Source organism: Pygocentrus nattereri, chromosome 18 (genome assembly GCF_015220715.1).
Source record: "Pygocentrus nattereri isolate fPygNat1 chromosome 18, fPygNat1.pri, whole genome shotgun sequence".
Taxonomy (NCBI): domain Eukaryota; kingdom Metazoa; phylum Chordata; class Actinopteri; order Characiformes; family Serrasalmidae; genus Pygocentrus; species Pygocentrus nattereri.
In genome coordinates, this window is record NC_051228.1 from 30,299,844 (window position 1) to 30,325,133 (window position 25,290).

At 42.3% G+C, this 25,290-nt stretch overlaps 1 protein-coding gene across 2 annotated transcripts in view; it reads left to right on the forward strand.

The window, feature by feature from the left end:
* ltn1 (listerin E3 ubiquitin protein ligase 1) overlaps positions 1-13,166 on the forward strand; it is a 31,869-nt gene extending 18,703 nt beyond the window's left edge. Inside the window, exons 21-31 of one of the 2 annotated variants that reach the window (XM_037547030.1) lie at positions 1,931-2,075; positions 2,399-2,612; positions 2,880-3,117; positions 3,258-3,338; positions 3,656-3,842; positions 5,692-5,863; positions 6,068-6,288; positions 6,671-6,865; positions 8,081-8,248; positions 8,430-8,511; positions 12,144-13,166. In XM_037547030.1, the coding sequence (XP_037402927.1) occupies positions 1,931-2,075; positions 2,399-2,612; positions 2,880-3,117; positions 3,258-3,338; positions 3,656-3,842; positions 5,692-5,863; positions 6,068-6,288; positions 6,671-6,865; positions 8,081-8,248; positions 8,430-8,492 (1,684 nt within the window). In that variant the 3' untranslated portion in view covers positions 8,493-8,511; positions 12,144-13,166. Of the gene's footprint in view, positions 1-1,930; positions 2,076-2,398; positions 2,613-2,879; positions 3,118-3,257; positions 3,339-3,655; positions 3,843-5,691; positions 5,864-6,067; positions 6,289-6,670; positions 6,866-8,080; positions 8,249-8,429; positions 10,804-12,143 lie in introns of those variants that run through there. The other variant, XM_017692619.2, reaches the window with a different exon arrangement.
* The last annotated feature ends 12,124 nt before the right edge of the window (positions 13,167-25,290 follow it).

Sequence of the window (25,290 nt, forward strand, 5' to 3'; positions counted from 1 at the left end):
GGAAAAGGGGTCAGTAACATATGGTTTCGATGTGATGTTTGTAGCATGAAACAGGAAGGAACAAGACACAACACGTTCAGCGTGTTTTGTGCTGTTTATTTCACACCGCACCGGGGACGAGTGAGTGAGACCCTCCCCTCATAACAACAGCCACCAATATTTATAATATTTACAATATTTATATCTGTCAAAAGAAAAACTAAATGGACTTCTGGACCCGGACGGCGGCAAAGGAAAGAAATAATCAAAACCAACGAAAAATAAAACTACCCTAGTTCGTTGCGTCAGTTACCTAGTGAAAAACAAAACACTGACTACACTAGTCTCCCCAACACAAAACCGAAATACACGGGTTGGCGCCCGCCCCTTACCTAGGGTGTCTATACATTGGGCCGCTACGTGACGTAATATGTATGAGCGCGCCCCTCTACCCTGTCCAGAACCCCAAGAAAACACAGCAGCAGCGAGAGAGAGAGAGAGTGAGAGTTGTAATAAAGGAAAACCAACAGACTATCAGTGCCAGGGACTTAAACTTGCACTAGGCCACATCAATAACCCAACACACACACACACACAACACAGTCCCGTGAAAACAACGGAGCAGCAAAGGAAAGCACGGAACCAGCTTAGAGCCCAGGGGTAACGCCAGCTTCCTCATGAGCTTCACCGGTCTTCTTTTAAAATCCAAGTCCCTCCTCCAGGGCCTGAACTCTGGATGATGATTGGCCGCAGTGGGGGACGGGTCCTCTAACGATGACTGACACTGCAGCCAACCTGTAATGGAGATAGGGAACAAACGAGGGAGGGGACATACCGGCGAGCAAGCACGAAAGGGAGAGAGAGAATAGAAAAGAGAAAGAAAATAACACCAGCCAGAATAGCCCCCCCCCCTTCCAGGCCCGACACGTAACAGTCTGCACAAACGGTTAGAAACCGACTCCATGAGGATGGTATGAGGGCCCGACATCCACACATGTGGGTTGTGCTCACAGCCCAACACCGTGCAGGACGCTTGGCATTTGCCAGAGAACACCAGGATTTGCAAATTCGCCACTGGCGCCCTGTCCTCTTCACAGATGAAAGCAGGTTCACACTGAGCACGTGACAGAGTCTGGAGACGCCGTGGAGAGCAATCTGCTGCCTGCAACATCCTTCAGCATGAACGGCCACACAGCCCTCCATGTGCTCGCCAGAGGTAGCCTGACTGCCATTAGGTACCGAGATGAGATCCTCAGACCCCTTGTGAGACCATATGCTGGTGCAGTTGGCCCTGGGTTCCTCCTAATGCAGGACAATGCTAGACCTCATGTGGCTGGAGTGTGTCAGCAGTTCCTGCAAGATGAAGGCATTGAAGCTATGGACTGGCCCGCCCATTCCCCAGACCTGAATCCGATTGAGCACATCTGGGACATCATGTCTCGCTCGATCCACCAACGCCACGTTGCACCACACACTGTCCAGGAGTTGGCAGATGCTTTAGTCGAGGTGTAGGAGGAGATCCTTCAGGACACCATCCGCCTCCTCATCAGGAGCATGCCCAGGCGTTGTAGGAAGGTCATACAGGCACATGGAGGCCACACACAATACTGAGCCTCATTTTGACTTGTTTTAAGGACATCACATCAAAGTTGGATCAGCCTATAGTGTGTTTTTCCACTTTAATTTTGTGTGTGACTCCAAATCCAGGCCTCCATTGGTTAAATAAATTTGATATCTATTGATGATTTTTCTGTGATTTTGTTGTCAGCACATTCAACTTTGTACAGAATAAAGTATTCAATGAGAATATTTAATTCATTCAGTGTGTGTGTGTGTGTGTGTGTGTGTGTGTATGAGACACATAGAGAGAGATAATTGCATGGTGAAGCAGTGCCACCTGTTTAAAGCTCCAAGCCTGTGATTGTCTGTCTCCCTGTCTATCCATCCTTAGTGACCTGGGGAAAGCATCTGCTGCGGAGCTTGCTCTGCCTGTGGAGATGATGTGTTTCCTGTGCTGGCTGGTGGACCATTCTCCTACAGTTCTTGGCAGCACTCATTGGGACTTCCTCCTCTGCTCCATGCTGGCCTGGCTGGAGGTGAGCTGTACTTTGTTAGTAATATGAGATGAAGTTTCATTGCAAAATGCATAATACCATTTTTAAAGATTGGGTGTTGATTTTACACAAGTAACATCAGTGCTATAGTATCATTTAAAACCACTTATAGCTTAGGATGTTTTCTTTTCAAAAACTCATTATGCCAACAATTTCTTCAAATAAATAAACAAACTCTTCAAATATTTACAGGGTCATGGTATTTCTGAAATTCAGCTTTAAGAGAACTGAAGCAGTACTTGGGCTATGCTGTATCTAAGTGTTGTTTCTGTTTTTGTCTGAATGTGTGTCTCATCTGTACAAAGACTGCCAGTGAGAGCAGTGGGGCCTTCTGGAATCCCTGGGTACAGCAGTTTGTGTGTGCTAACTGTGAGCTGATTGTGAGACTCACTGACTTCTTCATAGCACTGCCTGCTGGTGTGGCAGAGCAGCTGCCATCTGAGCTCAGCTCAGAGTGGCAGGAGTTTTTTGTGGAGGGAATCCACAATCTGCTGCTGCCTCTGCTAGTGAAGATTCCTGGTGGGTTGTGCTTTATTCATAATACCTTTGTTTCCTACCCTTTGTGTCATATTTTCTACTGTTCACTTTGGTCACATAGACCTTACTGAAAAAATAATGCTTTGTATGTTTTTGTCCTACTTAGCCTCAGATATACCACTGATAAAAAAAAAAATACTTTAAACTTACTATAAAAATAAGATGCAGAGTCTGTTCAAAGCAAAGTTTTCATAACTAAACATTAAAATTTCAATGTAAAGCTCTTTGTTAATGAGTCATTGTCCACAGTTGAGTTCCCTGAGCCAGATGAGCCGCTGTTTCCGATGGCCGTGGTGGTTGCGGTGGGCAACGCCCTCTCCTACATCCCCATCCAGTTACTTACACAGAATAAACTTCCAGCCCGGTTTGTGGCAGACCAGAACAGCAGCCTGCCTGATGCCCTTCAGACTCTGCTGAACACTCTCGGCCCACTGCTGCTGTTCAAGGCCCGACCACTGCAGCTAGCTGTCTATCACATGCTGCACAAGTAAGACAAGCTTATTGTCATGTGCCTGGGGTGATGGGAGTTTCAACCCAGAACAATAATGTTCAGACAACAGTGGGAGGAGATGTACTTCATGTTTGTTGGGTGTTGTTGATTTAAATATATTATTCATATTTTCTCAGGATTATGCCTCTACTACCAGAAAGTGATCGTGAAAGTGCCACTGCCAAATCTGAAGATGAAGATGAGGAAGAGCCTTGCCTGTGAGTCTGTTTTTGTATCTGTGATGCAGTGATTTATCAAAGGGAGTTCATCAATATTTTTACCCACAGTTGCAAGCAAGCTGCAGTGTTTGGAAAAAAAAAGACTGTGTATCTTTTTGATGAATTTTAGTTGCTTGTGATTTTTGAAAGATTTGATTCTTATAAATGTAAAATTTCAAGGAAATCTTAGTGCACTTTGTGAATTTATACAGCTGAAAATAAAGCATTAATCGTGGGTGCAAGGAGCAGCTGATCAACAGCAATCAGAAAAAAAACTAAAGACTTTAAAAGTAAAACTTGCTTGTATCATGCTGTAGGTCCCCTCCAGCAGCGATAATGACTATTCTCACAGCCACAGAGGAGTTACTAGAGAATATTCTGGGTGGCGTGCAGGTGGGTGGGTTTGCTGTGGTGCAGCCCCTCAGCATGGAACACTGTTGCATCCTGGGATACCTGCTGGCCTGGAAACTCCTCCTCACCTTCTTTAAAGCTGCACCTTCTCAGGTATGGCATCTATCAGGCCCGACACCAGCCTGAACTCTGTGCTGTTTAACTTTATGTATGTATGCCAGTCACCTACCTAAGTGTTACAATCCTAGTAGCACAGCCTGCAGACAGTGCTGTATTTGACAGAACTGGCTTTACATTGTTATGCATAGATTTAACAGTGAAGCATACTCCCCCAAATCTCTAGTTTTGTTTCAGAAATACATTTTTTTTTCTACGCTACTATTTGGTAAACATTTTGATGCTTAAGACTTACTGTATGCTGATGTGTGAAAATGATAATCATTTTATTAACAGCATGCTGATGCTATCTTTCTGTAGACAAGTAAAATTGTAATTGTAAAGCTAATTTGACTTGAATAGACAGACATTCCTATTAGCATATGGTAAATGTGCAGGTGGAGACAACATAATCAACAAGATAACTCTTAGTTGAATATTTTCAAATTATTCAAACCAGTTGTCATTGGGTGTTCGGATGACGTTTTAAACTTTTTTTTGGCCACTGTATAATTTTTTTTGTACAATCCCAATTTCAATGAAGTTGGGACATTGTGTAAAACATAAATAAAAACAGAATACAATGATTTGCAACCTTTTCAACCTATATTCAATTGAATACACTACAAAGACAAGGCGTCAAATTCAAAATGAGTGAATATTTGCAAAAAACAAAATTTATCCGTTTGAACATTAAATATCTTGTCTTTGTAGTGTATTCAATTGAATATAGTTTGAAAAGGATTTGCAAATCATCATATTCTGTTTTACACACCGTCCCAACTTCATTGGAATTGGGGTTGTATTAAGTATTGTGTATTGAGTATCCTAATGCTTTAGTCCTACATTTTTGAAAATATTGGTATCGTTATCAAAGGCAAAATTCTTGAGAACTTTAATAGACACAAGTATACGTCTGCCTGTTCAGATTCAAGATTCAAGAGTTTTATTGTCATATGCACAGCAGAACAGGGAGTTATACTGTACATTGAAATTCTTACTTTGCTGTTCCTCCATTCACCAAATATAATCTTAATATAATCCATCCATCCATCCATCCATCATCTTCCGCTTCTCCGGGGTTCGGGTCGCGGGGGCAGCATCCTGAGCAATGAGGCCCAGACCTCCCTTTCCCCAGCCACTTCCACTAGCTCCCTGGGAGGGATTCCGAGGCGCTCCCAGGCCAGCTGGGCGATATAGTCGCGCCAGCATGTCCTGGGTCTTCCCCGGGGTCTCCTCCCCGGTGGACTTGCCTGTGACACCTCCCAAGGGAGGCGTCCAGGAGGCATCCTAACCAGATGCCCGAACCACCTCAACTGGCTCCTCTCGACATGGAGAAGCAGCGGCTCTACTTTGAGTCCCTCCCGGATGACTGAACTTCTCAACCTATCTCTAAGGGAGAGTCCAGCCACCCTGCGGAGGAAACTCATTTCGGCGCTTGTATTCGCGATCTCGTTCTTTCGGTCATTACCCAAAGCTCATGACCATGGGTGAGGGTGGGAACGTAGATCGACCAGTAAATCGAGAGCCTTGCCTTATGGCTCAGCTCTTTCATCTTAATATAATCTTGAGAATAAAAAAAGAAAATATAAGAATATTCTAAAAACAGTGGTTAAAAAGTAAAAGTAAAAATGTACAGTATGTGCAAAGTTGAAAAAATATATATTACAAAGTTACTCGTGCATATGTGCAAATATGTAGAGCAGCTGTTCATAAAGCGCATCAAGTAATAGATGTAAATGTATGTAATAGATAAATGTAGATGTATAGATGTAAATGTAAATGTATTCAGGACGTCATGTTCATGTTTATTTATTATCTCGTATTGGTATTTTGGTTGTTGCAGCTGCGTGTCCAGTACTCCTTGCATTTACGGAAGACCCGTGCTCTGCATAAACTGCTGCTACATCTTTTCCGGCTCATGCCAGAAAACCCGGCACTGCCTGGGCAGCCCACAGAAATGGCCAGCAAAGACCCTAAAAGCTTCTTTACTGAGAATCTGTCCCTCTCTCTGCACCGTGAGTACAAGCACTGCTGTCATACAGTTCACTTTAGTTCACTTCAATTTTAGTGCAGTTCATTTATCGCAAAGGGAGTAACACATTAAATGTAGCGTCATCAGATACAATATGTTCCACAGCCGCAAGTCATTTTAAGGCGTACTTGCCAAGCCACTGAGGCTCATTACATATGTGCCTACATATGTTTTTCTTTTGTAACAGAAACGGAAGGTTTGCAGTGTGAGGTTCCCCACCTGGCCTGCTCTGTGTACTATGGAGCTTTGAAAGACCTGCCTGCAATGGTTCGCTTATGGTGGAACAGTCAGGAGAAGCGCGTGTTCAGCATTGTGGATAAGTTCACCAGCAAATATGTCAGCAGTGTGCTGTCATTGCAGGAGATCACCTCAGTGCAGTCCAGCACGCAGACCTTCGAGAATATGACGGTGAGCTGCCAAAAGCCCTTTTTCATATTGTGCAGCAAACTTTGTCTGGCAACTTGTGTTAAACTCTGGGTAGTGGTGCCAAGGCTTGTTCAGAATTGCAGACAAAGGAGTATTAAATAAAACATAACTCTGGCAGCAGAACTGATTCTTTTTTTTTTTTTTCCTCTTCTCAGTCTCCACACTCAGAGTCTGTTTAGTCAGTCAACTCATGGTAGAACTGGGTGCATTAATCCCTTAACACAGGTCTTGATTTGTTTGTTAATAGCCTTGCATTTGAATTGGAGTATAAACAGTGTGTCACTGTTGTTTTAAAAAGCTCTCTGTGATTGCTTTCTCATAATTTTTGTTTTTCTGTATAGGGCTAATGTCTGTCTGTTTTCAGGTAAAAGCACGCTCTGCCACGCGAGAGGTGATTGCGACCTACTCGGTGGATGATATCTTTATCGAGCTGGTAATCCAGCTGCCTCAGAACTACCCTCTGGGCTCCATCTCTGTGGAGAGTGGCCGTAGGGTTGGAGTAGCTGTGCAACAGTGGCGCAACTGGATGCTCCAGCTTAGCACATACCTTACAAATCAGGTAGGACATGAAGTTATTCGGTTAAAAGCACTGTTTAAAAAGTACATAAAGTCTACCAAATAATGGCAATAAAATCCATCATGATCTACCTTGTGTAAAATGCATTTCACATTCCATTAGGTTTAGGCAGTATCCTACTACCAGTGTGTAGTACACTGTTTATTAAAAATGGTAGATTTTTTTTTTTTTTTTTTTTTTTTTTTTTTTTTTTTTTTTTTTTGTATCCCTTCTGTGTTACCAGGTGCACTATACACAGGGCAGGTTTGTGAACACAGACCAAGCCTAGGGACTGGCTAAAAATGAGTCTCAACTGAGAATTCCTATTGATAGAGTAATTTATCTTCAGCTTTACCCTCAGCTTCAACCTTCAAGCTGAGCTGCTGCCAGAAAAGTACACTCCTAAATGTTCTAAAGTGCACTTCTCTGCCTCACACAGCATGTAGGGCAAACCAAATTTGCTATCTCTTTCTAATATTATGGGGTGTTATTTTTCACTGCTCTGTTTTTATAGGAAATAACTAACTAACCTTACCGCCACAATTTCATATCTAGAAACTAATGAGACTTTTCGCTAACAATTTATTTGAAAGCTACCTACATTGGGACTTCATGGCACATGCTTAAGAGTTTAAAATAATGTAAATTATATTGTAAAGCAATATTCAGGTATTTATAAGTAGCATATAACTGTGATCGCAAGATGACATGAGATGGTTTAGAAAGTAAATGACATTACATCAATATAAGGGACTTTTAACTAAAGTGATGGACACTCGTTTCAATTATAAGACTGTTATGAAGCAGCAGTAGTGGAGGTACTAAGGCAGAGGTCGTTAACAACACCATGTGTCTGTCCTATATATTGAACTGGAGTTCAGGTACAAGAGTGCACTTTCTGTTAAGGAGGCCTGTGTGGCTGCAGTATGAACTGCTAACTCTGTTTTTCAGGTCTGTAGCCCCATAGGTTTCCTCTCAAAATAATATAACTCTATAATAACTTGGAGTACTTTTCTTCTCAAATATAGACAGAGGACTACAATGCTTTTGCATATCTTAAACCCCTGTGTAGGTAGCCTTCAAGTAAAGTGTGATCTCTTCAATATAACTAAATGAGTTTCATTGAACTGGTGGTAACAAACTGAGACCTTCTGATTTGAAGCATGTATTTTCAGCCTTACCACAAGGGCATGCAATAAAACTGTGTGTTGTGTGTAGAATGGCAGCATTATGGAGGGTCTGTCTCTGTGGAAGAATAATGTGGACAAGCGTTTTGAGGGAGTGGAGGACTGCATGATCTGCTTTTCAGTCATCCATGGATCCAACTATTCACTGCCTAAGAAAGCCTGTCGCACTTGCAAGAAGAAATTCCACTCAGCTTGCCTGGTGAGCATCACCTGTCCACTTTATTTTATCTTCAGTGGGCCCAGAATATTTGGTTTATGTAAAATCTCAGTATTTCCTGTTACATTTTTTTGAAAGTTCAGTTCACTGAACTTTATGGAGTGGTTTCAGAAGTTTGTCTATGTGAATTCTTCATCCATCCTGTTATTTCTTTTTTTTCCAGTACAAATGGTTCACATCAAGCAACAAGTCCACATGCCCGCTGTGCAGAGAGACCTTTTTCTAAACACGACTACCATCAACAGGTGACTAAGCTGTGGACAATGATGAGAGACAAAACAAATAAGACGAAGAGCAAATCTCAGTTTGTAAGTTTGTACATATAATTTTGACTGAAGTCCTGTCAGTCATCCAAACCCATCCAACTGTCTGACCGGGCATTGACTTTACCCGTCTATTTCACAATCAAGAACATATTCGATGGTCACTGTTTAAGCCATCTCGTCATCATTGAAGGATAAACATGCGAAAAGACAGTATTTCTTTTTTGAATCATGGCCTGGAAATGCTGCCTTGATCGCCTTCTCTAAACACTGTAAAGCAGTTGACCCTCTACAAGACCAGGAATCTGTTTGAGCAATGCAGAGAAACTAATGTGGGTTTTTTTAAAAATTTGAATCATGATTTATTTTTGTTTATGATGTCCTCAAAATTGACTTAAAGGGCCCATATCACACATTTTTCTTGTTTTTAGTATTTGGAGGTTATAATGTTAGTGGGGTTTTATGAATAATTAATTAATACACGACCTCTGTTTGTGCCTGAATTAAATAGACTGTTACTATGCCTTTAAGTTGATGTATTTCAGTGATCTCTGTTCTGACTGGCTGCCCTTTATTATGCCTACTTTAAGAAGTAATCCAGGCTGAAACATTCCTTACAACCTCAGCATGAATGGGTTGGGCTAAAATGGTATTGGCTGAATTGACAGATGTATGTAAATGCATTGATTTTCGTGCTTTTACAAAAACAATAAAATTAAAATGGGCTAGTTTCACAATTAGTTTTCATATGTGGATAGTACAGAGTGGGGAATGAATGCTATATTTTCAAACTTTACCATTTACTAGGTATTATTAATTGCGTATAATTGTGACCGATTTGAATTGTTAATTTTTTCTTCAATAAATTAGGGTCTAATACGTTTTCACCAAAAAGACCACCATATTTCTTTTTTTTTTTTCTCTTTTTTTTTCCTCTGGGTTGAGGTTAAATGTTGAGCATAGTGTGCCAGACTGCCAGTTAATTGTGGTTGTGTTGTCATGTACATAGTACTTTGTTTTGGTTCTGGCAGTTGCCAGGCTCCTTGTTATTAGGTTAAATTTCCAGACAGTGCTGTTGATAATGTAGGCTGTAATTAAGTTAGCTTGACAAAGCCAACTTACTGTTCTTTGTTTTATTAATTGATTTTTCTTTTGCACACTGTTTTCAAGCTAGAGGCACGAAAGCCTTGTAGAGTCTATACAGGAAAAATGCTTTTGGGACTGTTTGCATGTTCAGCTTTCATGCGGTGTTCATTCGGATACGTTTTCCCTTAGAAAATGACTGATGGAATGTTGAGAACATTCAAATCTAATCGCCACAAATGATGTCACAAAGCACATCGCTCGCACTGTCCCGTATAGAAGTTACATACAGGCGTGCGTACTAGTGCACACACACATTCACACACCTTAGCAACCAGCTAATCATAGCAATGGCCTAGCTACATGTTGGCAACCACCAGAGGTTCCATAGTAGTGGCCTAGCAAGACCTAACCACCTGGAATAACGCAACAGTGGCCTAGCTCCACCACAGTAACCACCTGTACGATAGCAATGGCCCAGCAGCACTTTAGCAACCACCAGAAATATCATAGCTGTGGCCAGCTACACTTTGGCAACTACTTTGGATAACATACCAATGGCCCATCAACACATAAGCAACCACCAGGGATACCGTAGCAACAGCTTAGAAATATCTTGGTAACCGTCTGGGGTTCCATAGCAATGGTTTTGCCATCCAACCTAAAATTTGTCCACAAACCTGACCCTTCTAGCTAAAATGGTGTCTCTTGCCATTTCAGAATTTGGATTTGGTGTACCAGTGAACCCTTATGTTTACATACAACATTAAACTCATTTTTAAAAAGCAGGGAAAAAGGCTGTTTCCCATGATATGGGCCCTTTAATGCCAAGGTGTTTATTTGTTTATCATAGCTATGATGACAGGATGAAAGGAATGAGAGGTGTCTTTTACCGCATCCACTCTGCTAAGTATCTTATACTGTCATTCATAAAGGGAACATTTTTTGTATTGTCAAACCTCCGCACAAGTTTTGAAAGAAATATGCCTGTGTGTCAGAACGTTGTTCTGATACACTGGGGACCAGTGCAGAACTGAGAATATTTGTTTATAATTTCTGTTCGCACATTCTTAAACTATGAGTCTGTAGTCACTTATGTAGATCAGTCATGTTTGCCAGTGTACAGTGTCCAAAACAAAGATGCAACAGAAATACAGATGCAAGTCTGAAATACAGATATTTTGCTTTTTATCTTCATACTTTGTGTTTCTCTTCTCTCTCATACATATATATATATATATATATATATATATATATATATATTTATATATATATATATATATATATATATATATATATATATATGGGACTTAAAACCACGTTTTACTGTTTTATTCTCTCACTGTGTGGGTTTATGATTCCGAAGTTCAGGAGGTTGCATGGCTCCTCACTCACAATCAGGCACCAAGGGACTCTTCACACCAGGGAACAGTGAAAGAAGAGAAGCATATGCGATCAAAGCACAGCTAAACAGCTAAAGCACTGCTCCACAGTAAATATTTGATAGAGCTCGTCATTGAGGAACATAGAGTGCTGGGATGGCTCATTCATGCTAAATATTTGGTTACATGCTAGGTGAATGGCTGTTTGTGTCAAGGGATGCTTGTAGAGCTGACCACAGGGATGTACAGTCGTGTGCAAAATTTGAGTTCCCCTGGTCAAATGACATGTCTTGTTGATTTTCTTAGATAAGTTAACACATCCTCTACATGGCAAAAAACTTAAATACTGGATTTTCAGCCATTAGTAATACCCAATTTCTATTTATTTGCTGAATTTAACAAATTGGGAAAATAAGATATACAGTATAGAATATGCATTAAAATATGCTGAAGTTTGTTCTCTGTAGAAAACCAAATATAATTTTTACTGGGGCACGCAAACTGTGTACTGTTAAGGATGTGTAATTATTATGGTGTCATGACTAGATTAGACTTTAATTAGACAGTAATAAAAGGTAATGTTGAGGAAAGTGTCTAAGGCTGTGGATAAGTTGATATCTCAGAGGAGATGTGCCAGCCTTTAATTAGTTATTACAATGTAATAAGTGCTATTTACATAGTTTTAAAACTGCAATAATCTTTAATTACATTACAACATAAATGTGTTAACTATATAATAATAGAAGTACAAACGTGTTTAAATACCTTGTAATAACAATGTAATAGGTGCTAATTATACACATCTTTATATTTGGCAAATAACCTAAGGCAAAAGTGCTCAGTCCTGGTCTTGGAGATCTACCACCCTGCAGAGTTTAGCTCCAAGCCTTAACTAACACACCTGATCCTGATCTGAGCATTAGAGCCTTGTGTGTTGGATCAGAATCTCCATGGTGGTAAAATGTCAGGACCAGGGTGTTTGTCATAGATAGAAAAGACATTTATGGTCACATTGCCACAGTTGCATGTAATTACAGTGATTGTACATGTTTAAGCAGCCTATCAACCACTGTATCAAGAACTAATCTCAGTAAGAGAAAAGCTTATTTCTCTTTTCATTCCCTCACATCATCTCTTGTTCTGTTCCAGGGACTATCTGCAGCTAGGCCTGTGTGACGGACAGAAGAGGTCCCGTGGAGCGCAGGCGACAGTTATTTAGAGTAGCATAAAGCTGAGAGTTAATACAGAGGCACTGAGAGTGGAGAGATTTAAAGCTCACAGAGAGATTTTTGCCTTCTTATCTATGATCAAAATCAATAGCGGTAAAGACTACAGTGAGCGTTGAGGAAACCGGATTGTCAGAAGTCAGGGAATGTATTACATAGAGGAAATGTATTCATCCTCCCTCCACCACAGCTATGGCATCGACTTCACAGTTAATGGTCTGTCGGAAGGGAAGTCAGCAGAAAGAAAAGAGGATGAAGAGACAGTTGTAGGTGAGTGAGAAGGAGGGAGAGAGAAAGAAGGAGAAGACACAGTGTCTGACATTTGTTGAGAAAGTTTTGAGTTCACCCAGACAGAGCTCTGTCATAACAAACTTTATTTCCTCTTGAGGCTTTTATCAAGTTTAATCTGCCTGGAATGCCAATAGCAATTTCCAACTTACTGGAAAAAGCCTAACCCAGTTGCCATTGGTTCTTGGAAAACTCCCAATTAAGCAAGCGCCACTGGCGCCAAATGGCTGTTACTGGGTTACCAGGATCTAGGTCTCTTTCATTATTGTTTGTCATTTGTATGTAGAATGGAAACTTTGTTTTTATTTATTGCTTTTTTTGGAAGTGTTTGGACAGTTGAACATGACAGATTTGGCAATTAGGCTGAACATAGTTATGAGAGTGCTTAAAACAGAGGTCAGTCTTAACAGTCGTTGTTTAGATATTGCATTTGTCACTCATCAACAGCATCCTGTCTCTTTTTCTGTGGTCTGTACCGAAGTAATGTGGAAGTACTGAAGTAATGAATTGTAAACCCTAGATGGCAGCATTTCATTGTATCTTTCTTCTCAGGTCAGTCTAGCTTCTTTAATATAGGAGCAGTGAGTGAGTCCACCATGTGGTTCAGTACAGTTTTATTGTTTTCAGTCAGTGTTGAATGATTAAAAAGAGGCTTTTATGTGTGTGTCCAGTGTTTCTGACTGTTCTTTGTGGATAAAATGGTATCTTTTATGCTGAATCAGGCTTTGGTTAAAGACTGACCCCAAGGTGGATAATGTTACCCTCCATTAGACTGTAGAATAGCTCACTTAAAATAAAAAGCTACAAAGGTCTGGTCTAAGTCACCCTCCTGCTCCTGTCTCTGGAAATTGTTCTAATCTTAATCCAATCAGCGTTCTCTTAACCATCTAGGTGTAAGCACAAGCAGGGCAGGAGCTGCATGTTCAATTTGCTGCCAAGAGGACTGTACGTAGGCCTAGTTAATATTCAGTCCATCCTGACCCATTTGAGACGTGCATGCTCTTCAGCATGTAGTCACGCTCTGGCTCCGCGCTGTAGGCTACTGTTCTGCTCTCTAAATAGCAGCGTGTCCGTGCTATTCCACCGACACAATGAAAACCAGGCCAGCTGTTCCTCCTCTTTTCAGCCCCTCTCTCGCACTCTCTCTCTGCTTCTCATTATCGCCATTAAAGTAGCCAATTTGCATGAGCACCGGTTCGGCTGACCCCTAGCAGCGCCAAAGCTCTGCTGTGTTGATGCTTTCATCTTCCACAATCTCACCTCCTGGTTACGTGTGGAAATGTCCTTGTTTGATGAGGAGGTCACCGCTCCTCTCCCTCGCAGTCTTCCTCATTGTTCGCCGGCTGATGGGAAGAGATTAGAATTTATCCAATCTCATCTGGAAGGCTGTTATTAGCCCTCAGACTGAGTTGGCTTGATGATCAGGGTTGCGAAAGCTTGACTCTGTTCTATGCATGCATGGCTTTCCCTTCATCATCTACATTTTTGCCTGCTCTGTTCTGATGTGCAGTGTTTCCCAGCACTACATAACCCATTCTTTTTGAGACAGTCAAAAAGCATCTGTCTAACCACGAGGAGAACGTTCGATGCAGCAAAAGAGCTTTCAGCGAGTTCTCGTCGCTATCAATATTAAACCTCGAATCTAATCAAAGCAATCTTTCCTTCCCGTTACATTGAGAAGTTTTCTGGCCATCGTGCCAGGGCTGCTGTGCCCAAAATGACAGACTTGAATGATGATGAGCATCATTATTATGACCGCCGCTTCTTCTCTATTCAAAATGTGCTCAAAAAACTCGCTATCGATCGCAATCCTCTGCCGTGCACCGTGTATTCAATTTTAGCCGTCACTGCGTTCTGCAGAACAGAGCGTCTCATCTTTCATTGCATAAATCTCATCTGCTATCTCTAGCAGCACATGGTGCCTGTCTCCTCCGGCAGGGCCGATTCGTTTTGCTGGAATCCGAACGAGTGGTGGAAGAGGAAGAGCATGGGGGATTGAAGGCAGGGACTGATGGGTTACAATCTCACTGAGCTCTTTAGGCCGACTCCTTAGCCACGCTCCCTAATGTCCCTCGGCTGTGAAGCTGGGATGTCTAAATTAAAAAGGAGAGGGCAAAGGAGAGCCCATTCTCCTTGCTTCATGTTGTTTACTCAGTGTGACTGGGCTAGTGGGACACAGACAAAGTACAAAAGGAGAGGCCCAAGGAGAGGCTTAGGCCAGTGATTCGTCTCAGCTTCTAAAGAGGAGCCATTAATAGCAGGCCTTCAGCTCTCGTTTGAACACTCGTTTGTGTCAAAGGAATATTATCAAACAGAGAGACTGCCACTGGCTACAGAAGAAAGGGTTTAACAGTGCGAGCAGTTCAACTCAGGCAGCCATGCTGCATCTTCCTGTATTTGGGTCCAGCTTATGGTATGTCTGACTGGACATGTCTTACAGGTTGGGTTAGCCTGCACCCATACAGATTAATGGGTATTTGACCTATTTTGATCAACTGCATAATTAAACTGTTAAGATGTAGACAAAGGCATAGTAGTTTGAAAGGCTCCATTCAAGAGTCATTATTGTTCACAATGGTGGTGGTGACATTTAATGCCTTTTAAAGGGTACCTCTAAAAGTTTTCTCTGTCAGCATCTGGGAACTGAGAAGACCAATTGCTGTAGGTTTGAAAGTGAAATGTTTTCCTATTCTTGCTTGATATAGGATTTCTGCTGCTTAACCATACAGGATCTCCTTTGTCTTATTTTTCTTTTCACAATGTGCTAAATGTTTTTAATGGGTGACAGGTCTGGACAGTTTAGCACCTGGAGTCTTTTACTGTGGAACCATTCTGTTTTATGTGTGCAGAATGTGGTTTCGCCATTTCTTGAAATCTTCTTACAGAGATTTCTTTGGATTCTCTGAATCATTTTTAACAATGTTATGTACTGTAGTTAATAAGAGTAAAGAACTTGCAGCTTTTATGTTAATAACCATTGTTCAGCTGTTGCACACATTGCCTGCAGTCTTTCATAGAGTGCTGAACCCCTCCACACAAAGACTCAGCCTCTCTGGAGAGCCAATACCCAATCATGTTACTGACCTGCTACCAATTAAGTTGTGAGATCTTTCACTTTTATTTATTTATTTATTTATTTATTTATTTTTTAGCACTACACAACTTTACCAGTCCTTTGGCCTCCCATCCCAACTTCATACATATATATATAAAATTACACACACACACTCACTCACTCACTCACTCACTCACTCACTCACACTCATTCACATTTCATTCTTTCGGTCATTACCCACAGCTCATGACCATAGGTGAGGGTCGGGATGTAGGCCGACCGGTAAACAGAGAGCTTTGCCTTATGGCTCAGATTCCTCTTCACCATTACAGTCCAGTGCATGGCCACATTACTGCTGCCGCCTGTCTCAGCCTGCGGCTGATCTCACAATCTCTCTTCCCATCACTCGTGAACAAGACCCCGAGATACTTAAACTCCTCCACCTGAGGCAAGTCCTTTCCCCTTACCTGGAGTGGGCATGCCCTCCTATTCCAGGCTAAGACCATGGACTCAGATTTGGAGGTGCTGATCTGCATACCAACCGCTTCACACTCAGCTACAATCCGTGCTGGAGGCATCCATGTGATTCAGCCAAAAGACCAACATTGTCTGCAAATAGCAGAGATGCCACCCTCCAGCCTCCACACATAATGCCCTCCTGACCTCGGCTACGCCTTGACACCCTGTTCATGAATATCACAAACAAGAAAGGAGACAGGGCACAACCCTGCCAGAGCCCAATGCTAACACTGAAAGGGTCCAACTTAATGCTGAGTATACAAACACAGCTTTCACTCTGGGAGTATGGAGATCGAGTGGCCCAGAGTAGTAGCCCAGGTACCCCATAGTCCCAGAGGACCTCCCCCAAGATATCTAGGGGAACACGGTCATAAGCCTTCTCCAAATCCACAAAACACATGTAGACGGGGATGGCAAACTCTCATGCCTCCTCAACAAAACTGCGAGAGGGTGAAAAGCTGGTCCATTGTTCCACGGCTGGGATGGAATCCGCATTGTTCCTCCTCAATCTGAGGTTCAACTATCAGTCGAAGTCTCTTTTCCAGCACCTTGGCATAGACTTTCCCAGGGAGGCTGAGCAGTGTGATACCCCGATAGTTGGCGTACACCCTCCAGTCCCATTTTTTAAAAATGGGGACCCCCACCCAAGGGTACTATTCCTGAGGTCCATGCAGTATTGCAGAGGCGCATCAGTAACAACAGCCCCACAATATCCAGAGCCTTAAGGGTCTCTGGATGAAGAGCTTGCCAACTACCTCAGTGACCTCCACCAGGGAAATGGAGCTTGACACGCCAGAGGCCTCTGGCCCTGACTCCTGTGAAGGAGGCATGTCTTCCAGATTAAGGAGTTCTTCAAAGTGCTCCTTCCACCAACTGACAATATCCTCATTTGAAGTCAGAGTTTCTCCACCCTTGCCAAATCCAGCTTGTGTGCAGCCACCCCGACCACTCCTGAGTCGCCAGACAGTTGTCCAGAACCTCCTTGAAGCTGACTAAAAGTCTTTTTCCATGGCATCACCAAACTTCTCCCACGCCCTGGATTTTGCTTCTGCCCCCGTTGCGGCTGCCACCTTTTTCACCTGTCGGTACCTATCTGCTGAGTCGGGAGTCCTTCGGGCCATCTAGTCCCTAAAGGCCTCTTTCTTCAGCTTGACGGCCTCCCTCACCACTGGTGTCCACCGGGGGTTCTTGGGTTACCACCCCGACGGGCACCCACAAGCTTTTGGCCACAGCTATGCCTGGCAGCTTCCACAATGAATTTTTTGAACAGGGTCCATTCAGACACCATGTCCCCTACCTCCCCCGGGACATGAGAAAATGAGGTGGGAGTTAAAATCATTCCCAACAGGGGCCTCCGACAGTCGTTCTCAGCACACCCTCACTATTCGCTTGGGCCTACCGGGTCTGACCATCAGTCTTCCTTGCCAACTGATCCAACTCACCACCCGATGGTGATCGGTTGACAGCTCAGCACCTCTCTTTACCTGAGTGTCCAGAACATATGGTCCGAAGTCAGATGAAACGGCAACAAAGTCGATCATTGACCTCTGACCCAAGGAGCTCTGGTACCATGTACACTTATGAACATCCTTGTGTTCGAACTTGGTGTTTGTTATGTACCATGCCTGGCACAGAAGCCCAATAACAATTCACCATTCGGGATCAGATCGGGCAGGCCATTCTTCCCAATCACGCCTCCCCAGGTCTCCCAGTCATTTCCAACATGAGCATTGAAATCCCCCAGTAGGACTATGGAGTCTGTAGGCGGGACCCTTTCTAGAACCTTGCCCACTCGCTCCAAGAAGGCCGAATACTCTGACCTGTTGTTTAGTGCATGAGCACACACAACAGTCATAGTTTTCCCATTGAGGTGACCCTCTCGTCCACCGGGACAAACTCTAACTGCACGGCCGCCAGCCGAAGTCTCGTGAGTAACCCCACTTCCACCCAGCACCTCTCACCCTGTGCAACCCTTGAGTAGGAGAGGGACCAACCCCTATCCAGGAGTTTGGTTCCGCAGCCAATAATGTGATTGGAGGTGAGCCCAACCCTATATCTAGTTGGTACCTCTGAACCTCCCGCACAAGCTCCGGCTCCTTCCCCCAGTGAGGTTACATTCCACATGCCAAGAGCCAGTTTCTGCTGCAAGGGCCTAGGCCACCAAGGGCCCCCCTGCAATCTCCCACTGCCTGTGCAGCACTGCATCGCTCCCCCATGCTGGACCTTGCGGGTGGTAGGCCCACATGGTCTCCCCACGTTGCCTCTTCGGGCTGAGCCTGACCATGTTACGTGGGCTGCCTGGCCACCAGGCGCTCACCGGGGGACACGACCCCCAGGCCTGGCTCCAGGAGTAGGTCCCAGTGACCCTCTCCCAGGCAGGGTACATGATTTTCTGTGCCTGTTTTTCATGCTGGGTTTTCGGATCTCAATGTATCGTTTTTTTTTTTTTCTATACAGGATTTCAATTTTCTCACTGTGTGAGGACTCGGTAGTTTTAAAGCAAAGCATTTATAATAATCCGTAATGCATTTACTTCCAGTATCTTTTATTAATAAATAATATGGAAGTGATCTAGAAGGCTCCCATTCACTACTCTTGTTTGAGACGCTGCTGCCCCTAATCTGCGATAAAATGCGGTGTTAGGGTGACATAAGATCCAGTGGTAATGGATGTCCACACAGCACGTTACAGCCATCCTGCCTGTTTAATTCAGTGATTTTATAACTTCGATTTTGGTCTCCTTGTAGAGTCAGGGGTCACTGTGTCTGTAAAATATCTTCGAGACTTAATGCTGAATCTTGGCTCCAAATTGTGCAGCATAGCTCAAAAGCCCTGGTTTTTAACAACTGAGAAATGGCGTGCAGACTGCAGATACATAGCAGTACATTAAATCCGCGATGTGAGAGTGCCAAACCCTAAAGTTACGAAGATGAAGTCGCTTTTCTTTCGATTTTCCTCATTCCTTAAATGGTGCAGCAGCTACATTCGGCGCCTCAGGCAGAATTTAAGATGAAACGGGAAAATTCTAACAAGAAGCTAGATGATAAGAAGTGACTTCAGCCTCGTAAAACAGCCGAACGATGAGAGACGTTTTATAATAACCTGCTCTACTTCTGAGGAAAAGTTTTCTGGTGGAGATGGGAGGAAAGTGGCTATAGCTGAAGCTTAAAGCAGAGCAAAGTAAGTGTGTTTTCATTCATAGGGTTTCTCTCTCTCTCTCTCTCTCTCTCTCTCTCTCTCTCTCTCTCTCTCTCTCTCTCTCTCTCTCTCAATCTATATATATTAGATTATATATAGAAAATGTAGATGCATCGCGATGTGAATGATTCTGAATCGATTCACAAATGTCAAAAATCGATTTTCGAAATTTTAATGTATACTGTAATGTTCATGGAACACAAAGGGCGGAACTTAGAAGTGAGTAAGTGCAGCGTCCAGGCAGTCTGTGGCGGCACATAACAAAAACACTACTGGGTGAGGTGAGAAATCTGACCAGCACACTGTGCATTAAAGCCAGGTTAGGTCAGGAATCACAACCCAAATCTTAAGAAGAGCCGTTTTGTCCTTTCAACAAAAATCAGACCACCTTGGGAGCCACAACCTTTAATGCCTAGTATGTCTCAGTGTGTGCTAATGTCCTTGTTTAGACTAAAAATTAAGAACAAAAACACAGACTTACTTTGCTCTGCTTTAACCTTTAGCTCAGCTATAGCTGCTTTCTTCCCATCTTTGCCAGAATACTTTTCCTCAGAAGTAGAGCAGCTTATTGTAAAATGTCTCTCATCGTTCGGCTGTTTTACGAGGCTGAAGTCGCTTCTTATTCTCCAGCTTCTTGTTCGAATTTTTCCATTTCATCTTAAATTCTGACTGAGGTGCTGAATGTAAATGCGGCACCATTTAAGGTGGAACAGGAAAATTCGAAAGAGAAGTGACTTCTGCTTCGCAACTTTTTAGTGTTTGACAGTCTCTCGTTGCAGATTTAACGTTCCAGGAAACCAACTGCGCTGCTTATAAATGCCAATAAGTCAAATGTTCATCTGAGCTAAATCTCTCTCTCTGCCTATTCGTTCACTACTAGTCAGGAGAGACTGCGTTGCTAAGTGACCTGCAGTCTTGTTGAGTAACAGAACCCTTGACTCTCTACAACATGATCAAATCCAGAGTTATAAAATCACTAAAGAAAACGCTCAGGACGGCTGTAACGTGCTGTGTGGACATCCATTATCACTGGATCTTATTTCACCGTCACAGCGCATTTCATCACAGATGAAGCAGTGAATGAGAGCCTTCCAGGTCACTTACCACACACACACACACACACATACATTTTCTAAGCCGCTTCTCCCTCAGGGTTGCGGGAATCGAATCGTGAGGACGGGTCTCTTGCCCTATCATATCCTGATCCAAAACATCAGTCAAAGTCTCAGTTTGATGATGTAAGCAAACTAATTATAATTTGCATTGTTCTTTTTCAACCACTGACCATTACTCAACCATTAGCTGGGTTTGAATCAGGGAATAAAATCGGGCCAGCTTGCTAGCTTTACAGTTGTGCTCAGGGATTGACCAGCTTGAGTCAGAGGTCGGAAAGTTGCCCACGAGCACTGATCTCGGCCTAACCTTTTCTAATTCTAACCACAGTCATTACCGGAGAAAACATTCCTCTGGTCAGGAATGAGCAGCCAAGGGCAAAGTCTACCAGCACCACACATTGTTCATTCAGAGCAGACGCATTATTTTGTATGGAAAGTGAAGCCTGTTTACCCCAGTATGCTAATGGGGTCATAGCCGGCAGGTCTAGAGATCAGAGCAGCTCAGTAAGGAGCCTGAGCCCGGGGCGACTGCCTCATGGGGGACCTAAGGGGCGAAAATGTCTTACATGACAGTAATGGCTGGAGACGGCTCTTGTAAGGTCCTATTTATGACACGTTGTCTGGCAGAAAGCTATTTGCTGTAGAGATTGCTGCATAAGTGTTGGGCCAAGTTGGGGCTAAGTGTCGTTTTATCCATTCCTTTTCTCTCTTTTTTTTTTCTTTTTAAACCCAAGCACAAAATTAAGAATTGTAACTGCAATCTTAGTGATGAGTTACTGTTTTATACCATTAAGCAAAGCCTAATTGCCAATTACTCTGATATATAATCCAAAATTCAAGAGTTCATTTAGTCGTGCTTTGGAGCATGGTGATTGAGCTTAAAATATTTTACGAATAACACGGAGTCTGTGGTGCCAGAATGGTGGGGCCTCTAACAGGGCCTCATGCTGTGCCTCAGAAAGTTTAGAAGAGTAGGACTTTTAACTTCAGCACTGTTGCTTCAGCATCGTTGGTGCTCTTAAGAAAACTAAAACAAGTGAGGCACTGAAAGGGAAGTTGTTTATGAGCTGCCAAGCACCACTGTAATGATTGGCTCTGGGTTTGTTGATTCATCTTTTTTATATATGTCTATCTTCAAGGGTGAAAAAAATGTAATAAGGCTTCACAGCTTTACGACTTAAAAGTGGATGTCTCACTTTCACATTCAAACAAGGTCACAGCTGTCAACGCGTGGCGAGGCCGTGCCGTGATATACCGCGGCCCGAAGAAAGCGCCATTTCTCATCATCCCATTGCGATGCTGGGCGTGTGAGCAGGGAGGAGGATCACGATGCCCACTGCAGAGTTAATATCCAGGGTGCTTGGAGCTCTGTCAGAGGCCGACTCGTTCCACTGATAAATGTCTGGCCCAAAACAGCCTTCAAGCTGCGGGAAATCCGTCTTTCTAAAAGTGTAACCTCCTCTCTACTCCCCTTTTTTGCTTAGCCCCCCAACCCTCCCCCACCCCCCATTCTGCCTTTACAGTCCTGAAAAGCATGCATTTCTAGCTTGTATAGGACTGCTATGGCAGAGCTGTCTTGCTTAGCTCATGTTTACAAATTAGCTTTTGGAAATGAAACAAGTTGAATGTGGCATTTGCTATGTACTGATGCATGCTTCTTGCTTATTTCCCTGGAAAAAATATTTACAATGAACAGAAAAACAAAAGCAATGCCTTCTTTTACAGGCCCTTAAGCAAAACCCTTTTAATGCACAATGTTTCCCATATAAAGAATAAATCCTTCTGTATTTGTTATTAACTGTCCTGTACATTAATACAATTTTAATTATTAATTATTATATGAATCAGTTACTACTGAAAACTACAGGAAACTTCAGGAAACATAACCATTTTATTTCATATTATGGGCACACTTTATTTGGATGGTCCCCTATAGATGCTGTACAGATATCTAAATCACTAACAAACCTTCTGATGTTCAGTTGACTATCAACAACAGTATGGTTATGGTTAGGGTTAGGAGTAGGTGTTGGTTTTGCCTTGAGGTTGAGGTTAGGGATAGGTTTAGGGTTAGGGACAGATTTAATAAAATCTGTCATACTAACAAGTTACAGTTAATAGATATTTAGCTGATTTATACTTTAAGACAGACTGAGCATTTATGAAGCATCTACAGTGGACCATCCAACTAACATTCAACTTCACGTCAAGTGGCAATTATAGTTGAATGTTACTTAAAGATATATTGAGCATTTACAAAGCATCTACAGTGGACCATCCAAATAAAGTGTTACCTGTATAATCTATTGAAAGAATACAATTTACACGTTTATTTTTACAAAAAGTATTTACAAAATATGCACAAAAAAAACCCTGCCCCTACCGTTTTATGTAGTGTATGAAGTTTCTTACTTGAGTTTTCATTTGAGTTTAGTGAAACTGTGCTTGTTCCATTGACCATGTATCCAGTACTAAAGGTTCCAGGTTTTCCTGTTTTTGATACTTGTTCATGAGTGACACCAACAGGACCTAATGGTAATTGAGGGTGTTCTCTGTCTTTGGTAAAATTCAAAGCTGACTACAATTTAGGAATTTTTTTACTCTTCCAGGCACATTTACATGAATAAAAAGTGCACCAGAATGTGAAGACTGGTGCTGATGTCTCGATATTTAGAATTATCACGTTGTCCAGAATTCATTCAGGTGACATTGCCCATACCCATAGTGTAACTCATTTCCTGCACACCTGAAAGATGAGCATGAATGCTGTTTTTGTTTTAGTGTAACTCCATTTTCAGTATTTTTCATCAGACTCTGACAACTCCAGAGTGAATTTGTAAGTCTGTTTAACTGCATTACACAGAGTTCTTGTACAATTTAATTATATACACTAAATATGCGGCTAATACAGCAATACAGTAATTCTCTAGTGGTAGCAATTTTATTAAACCCTGCTTTTGTCCTGTTTTGCCCTGTGCACCTTGTAACCAGGCAGCAATAACCAGTGGGGGTGAAATCAATGTTCATTAACACAATTTTACAGTATCGTGCCCCATAACAAACTACATGTACTTGCTTCCAGAGTTCCTCTCATACTCTGCTCAGCTGATGAGGACTCACATCCCTTTGGCATACACCTGAATGCGGAGGCTCAACAGTTGTTTCCTTGCCCTGGTATGCCTCTCTCCCTAGGCGCTAATTACTTTTAACCATGAGCCATTATGTCATGGCAGAGTGGACTCACCTGCAGGTGGCAGGAATCAAAGACTTTTCAGAAAAACAGTAATTAAAAGCCCAGGAAGCTGGCCTCTGGCTAGGAAAGAGAGAAGACTGGCTGAGGAGAAAGTAAAAAGGCATAGAAGTTCTAAAGTTAGCTAGAGGAGCATCGAGAACCAAGCCATTTGAAGGGAAAATTGTCCATAAAAGTCTCTTTTATCGTTGAAGTCAAGATATTACCTGTCCGAGTAATTTCGCCTGGCTCAGACTCAAATGGCTTGCGTTCTGGGGGAACACGACCTGAATGGAGATGAAGTGGAAACTCCAAGATTGATGGAGACAGGACAGGCACAAGCCCACGCTGAATGAAAATATGTCACTCACTGTGTTTATTGGGGGTAGTTATTGAAAAAGGGTGTCAAGCTCCCCGTTGGATTTACAGTCGATAGTGCAACATCCATCTCACTGCTGGAGGATTTTAGCGAAGCATCAGCTCAGTTATGTGAGCTCACTCTGTCTAGCCCATTATTTTCAGCCGCTCCAGGCCGCTCTGGCAAAACCCAAGCCATCTGATCACACCAACTTCATTGTGCCACCTTCAAGTCACAGTGGCTGGTAGACACAATTCTCTGAAAACATGGGCTGTCAGGCATCTCGCTCCTGTAATTCACAGCCCATATGGTTTAGAAATGGGAAAGAATTTGCTCCATGGAGTGAGAAAGTGTTGCCAAACAATTCTGCCTTTTTGGTGTTCATCAAAATCACCATCAGCAAATACTGTCCTCTAAAGAGTTTAACATTGTTACAGCTTAATGCTGATGCATAACCTGTAAAGCAGTGATCCACATATGCTCATCATGTCTGGTTCAACAGTTGTTTATTATTTTATTTATCACTAATGTTCAATAAAATCAAAAGGTAGCACTTTATTTTACATTACTGCCAGGGCCTAGCATTTAATAGGTGAATATCACTGCTGTTGGAACAAAAAATATATATATATTTTTTTTTTACAAGTAAAATTTGGTATATATTGGAAGTACAGAGTAATTAATGTGAGAAATGCCAGGCATGTCTAATTTTGATTAGTAAGTTACAAAATAGTGGTAAGTACTTCTAGACTGCTTCAGTAACTACATGCATCCCAGGCAGAGAACAGTAGGTTAGTACAGGTGACAATAGTGCTAAAGTTGTATGGTACAAACCACTGACTACTCTGTATGTACCCTTTTACTAGCACAGCACTTATAATCTGTATAACTTATAGTCCATATAACCTTGTATGTTTACCAGTTAAGTCGTCTGTAATGCCACACTAACAGGACTGTAATATAAACTCTATTTAGTAATTCAACAGTAACTACCTCTTCTGTTGTTTGTAGTATGCAGAGCTTAATCACACAAAGTTGTGCATATGGTCTAGGTTAAAAAAACAGGAGAATAGTAAATGCTAAGTGGTGTACATGTTTTAGTATGAGTTAAATTATGTGTAACAACTTCATATTCACTTGTTAAATTCTGAGTTTTTACACTACAGTAGAAAGTACAACTTTACATACCTGATAGTTTTCACAGTTTCTACCTGACTTGTGAGTTGTGAACTCTAAATCCCTTGTCAGTACCTATAAAGGAATTCCACCAATTTTAGAAAATATAGAAATCAAATATAGGAACAATTT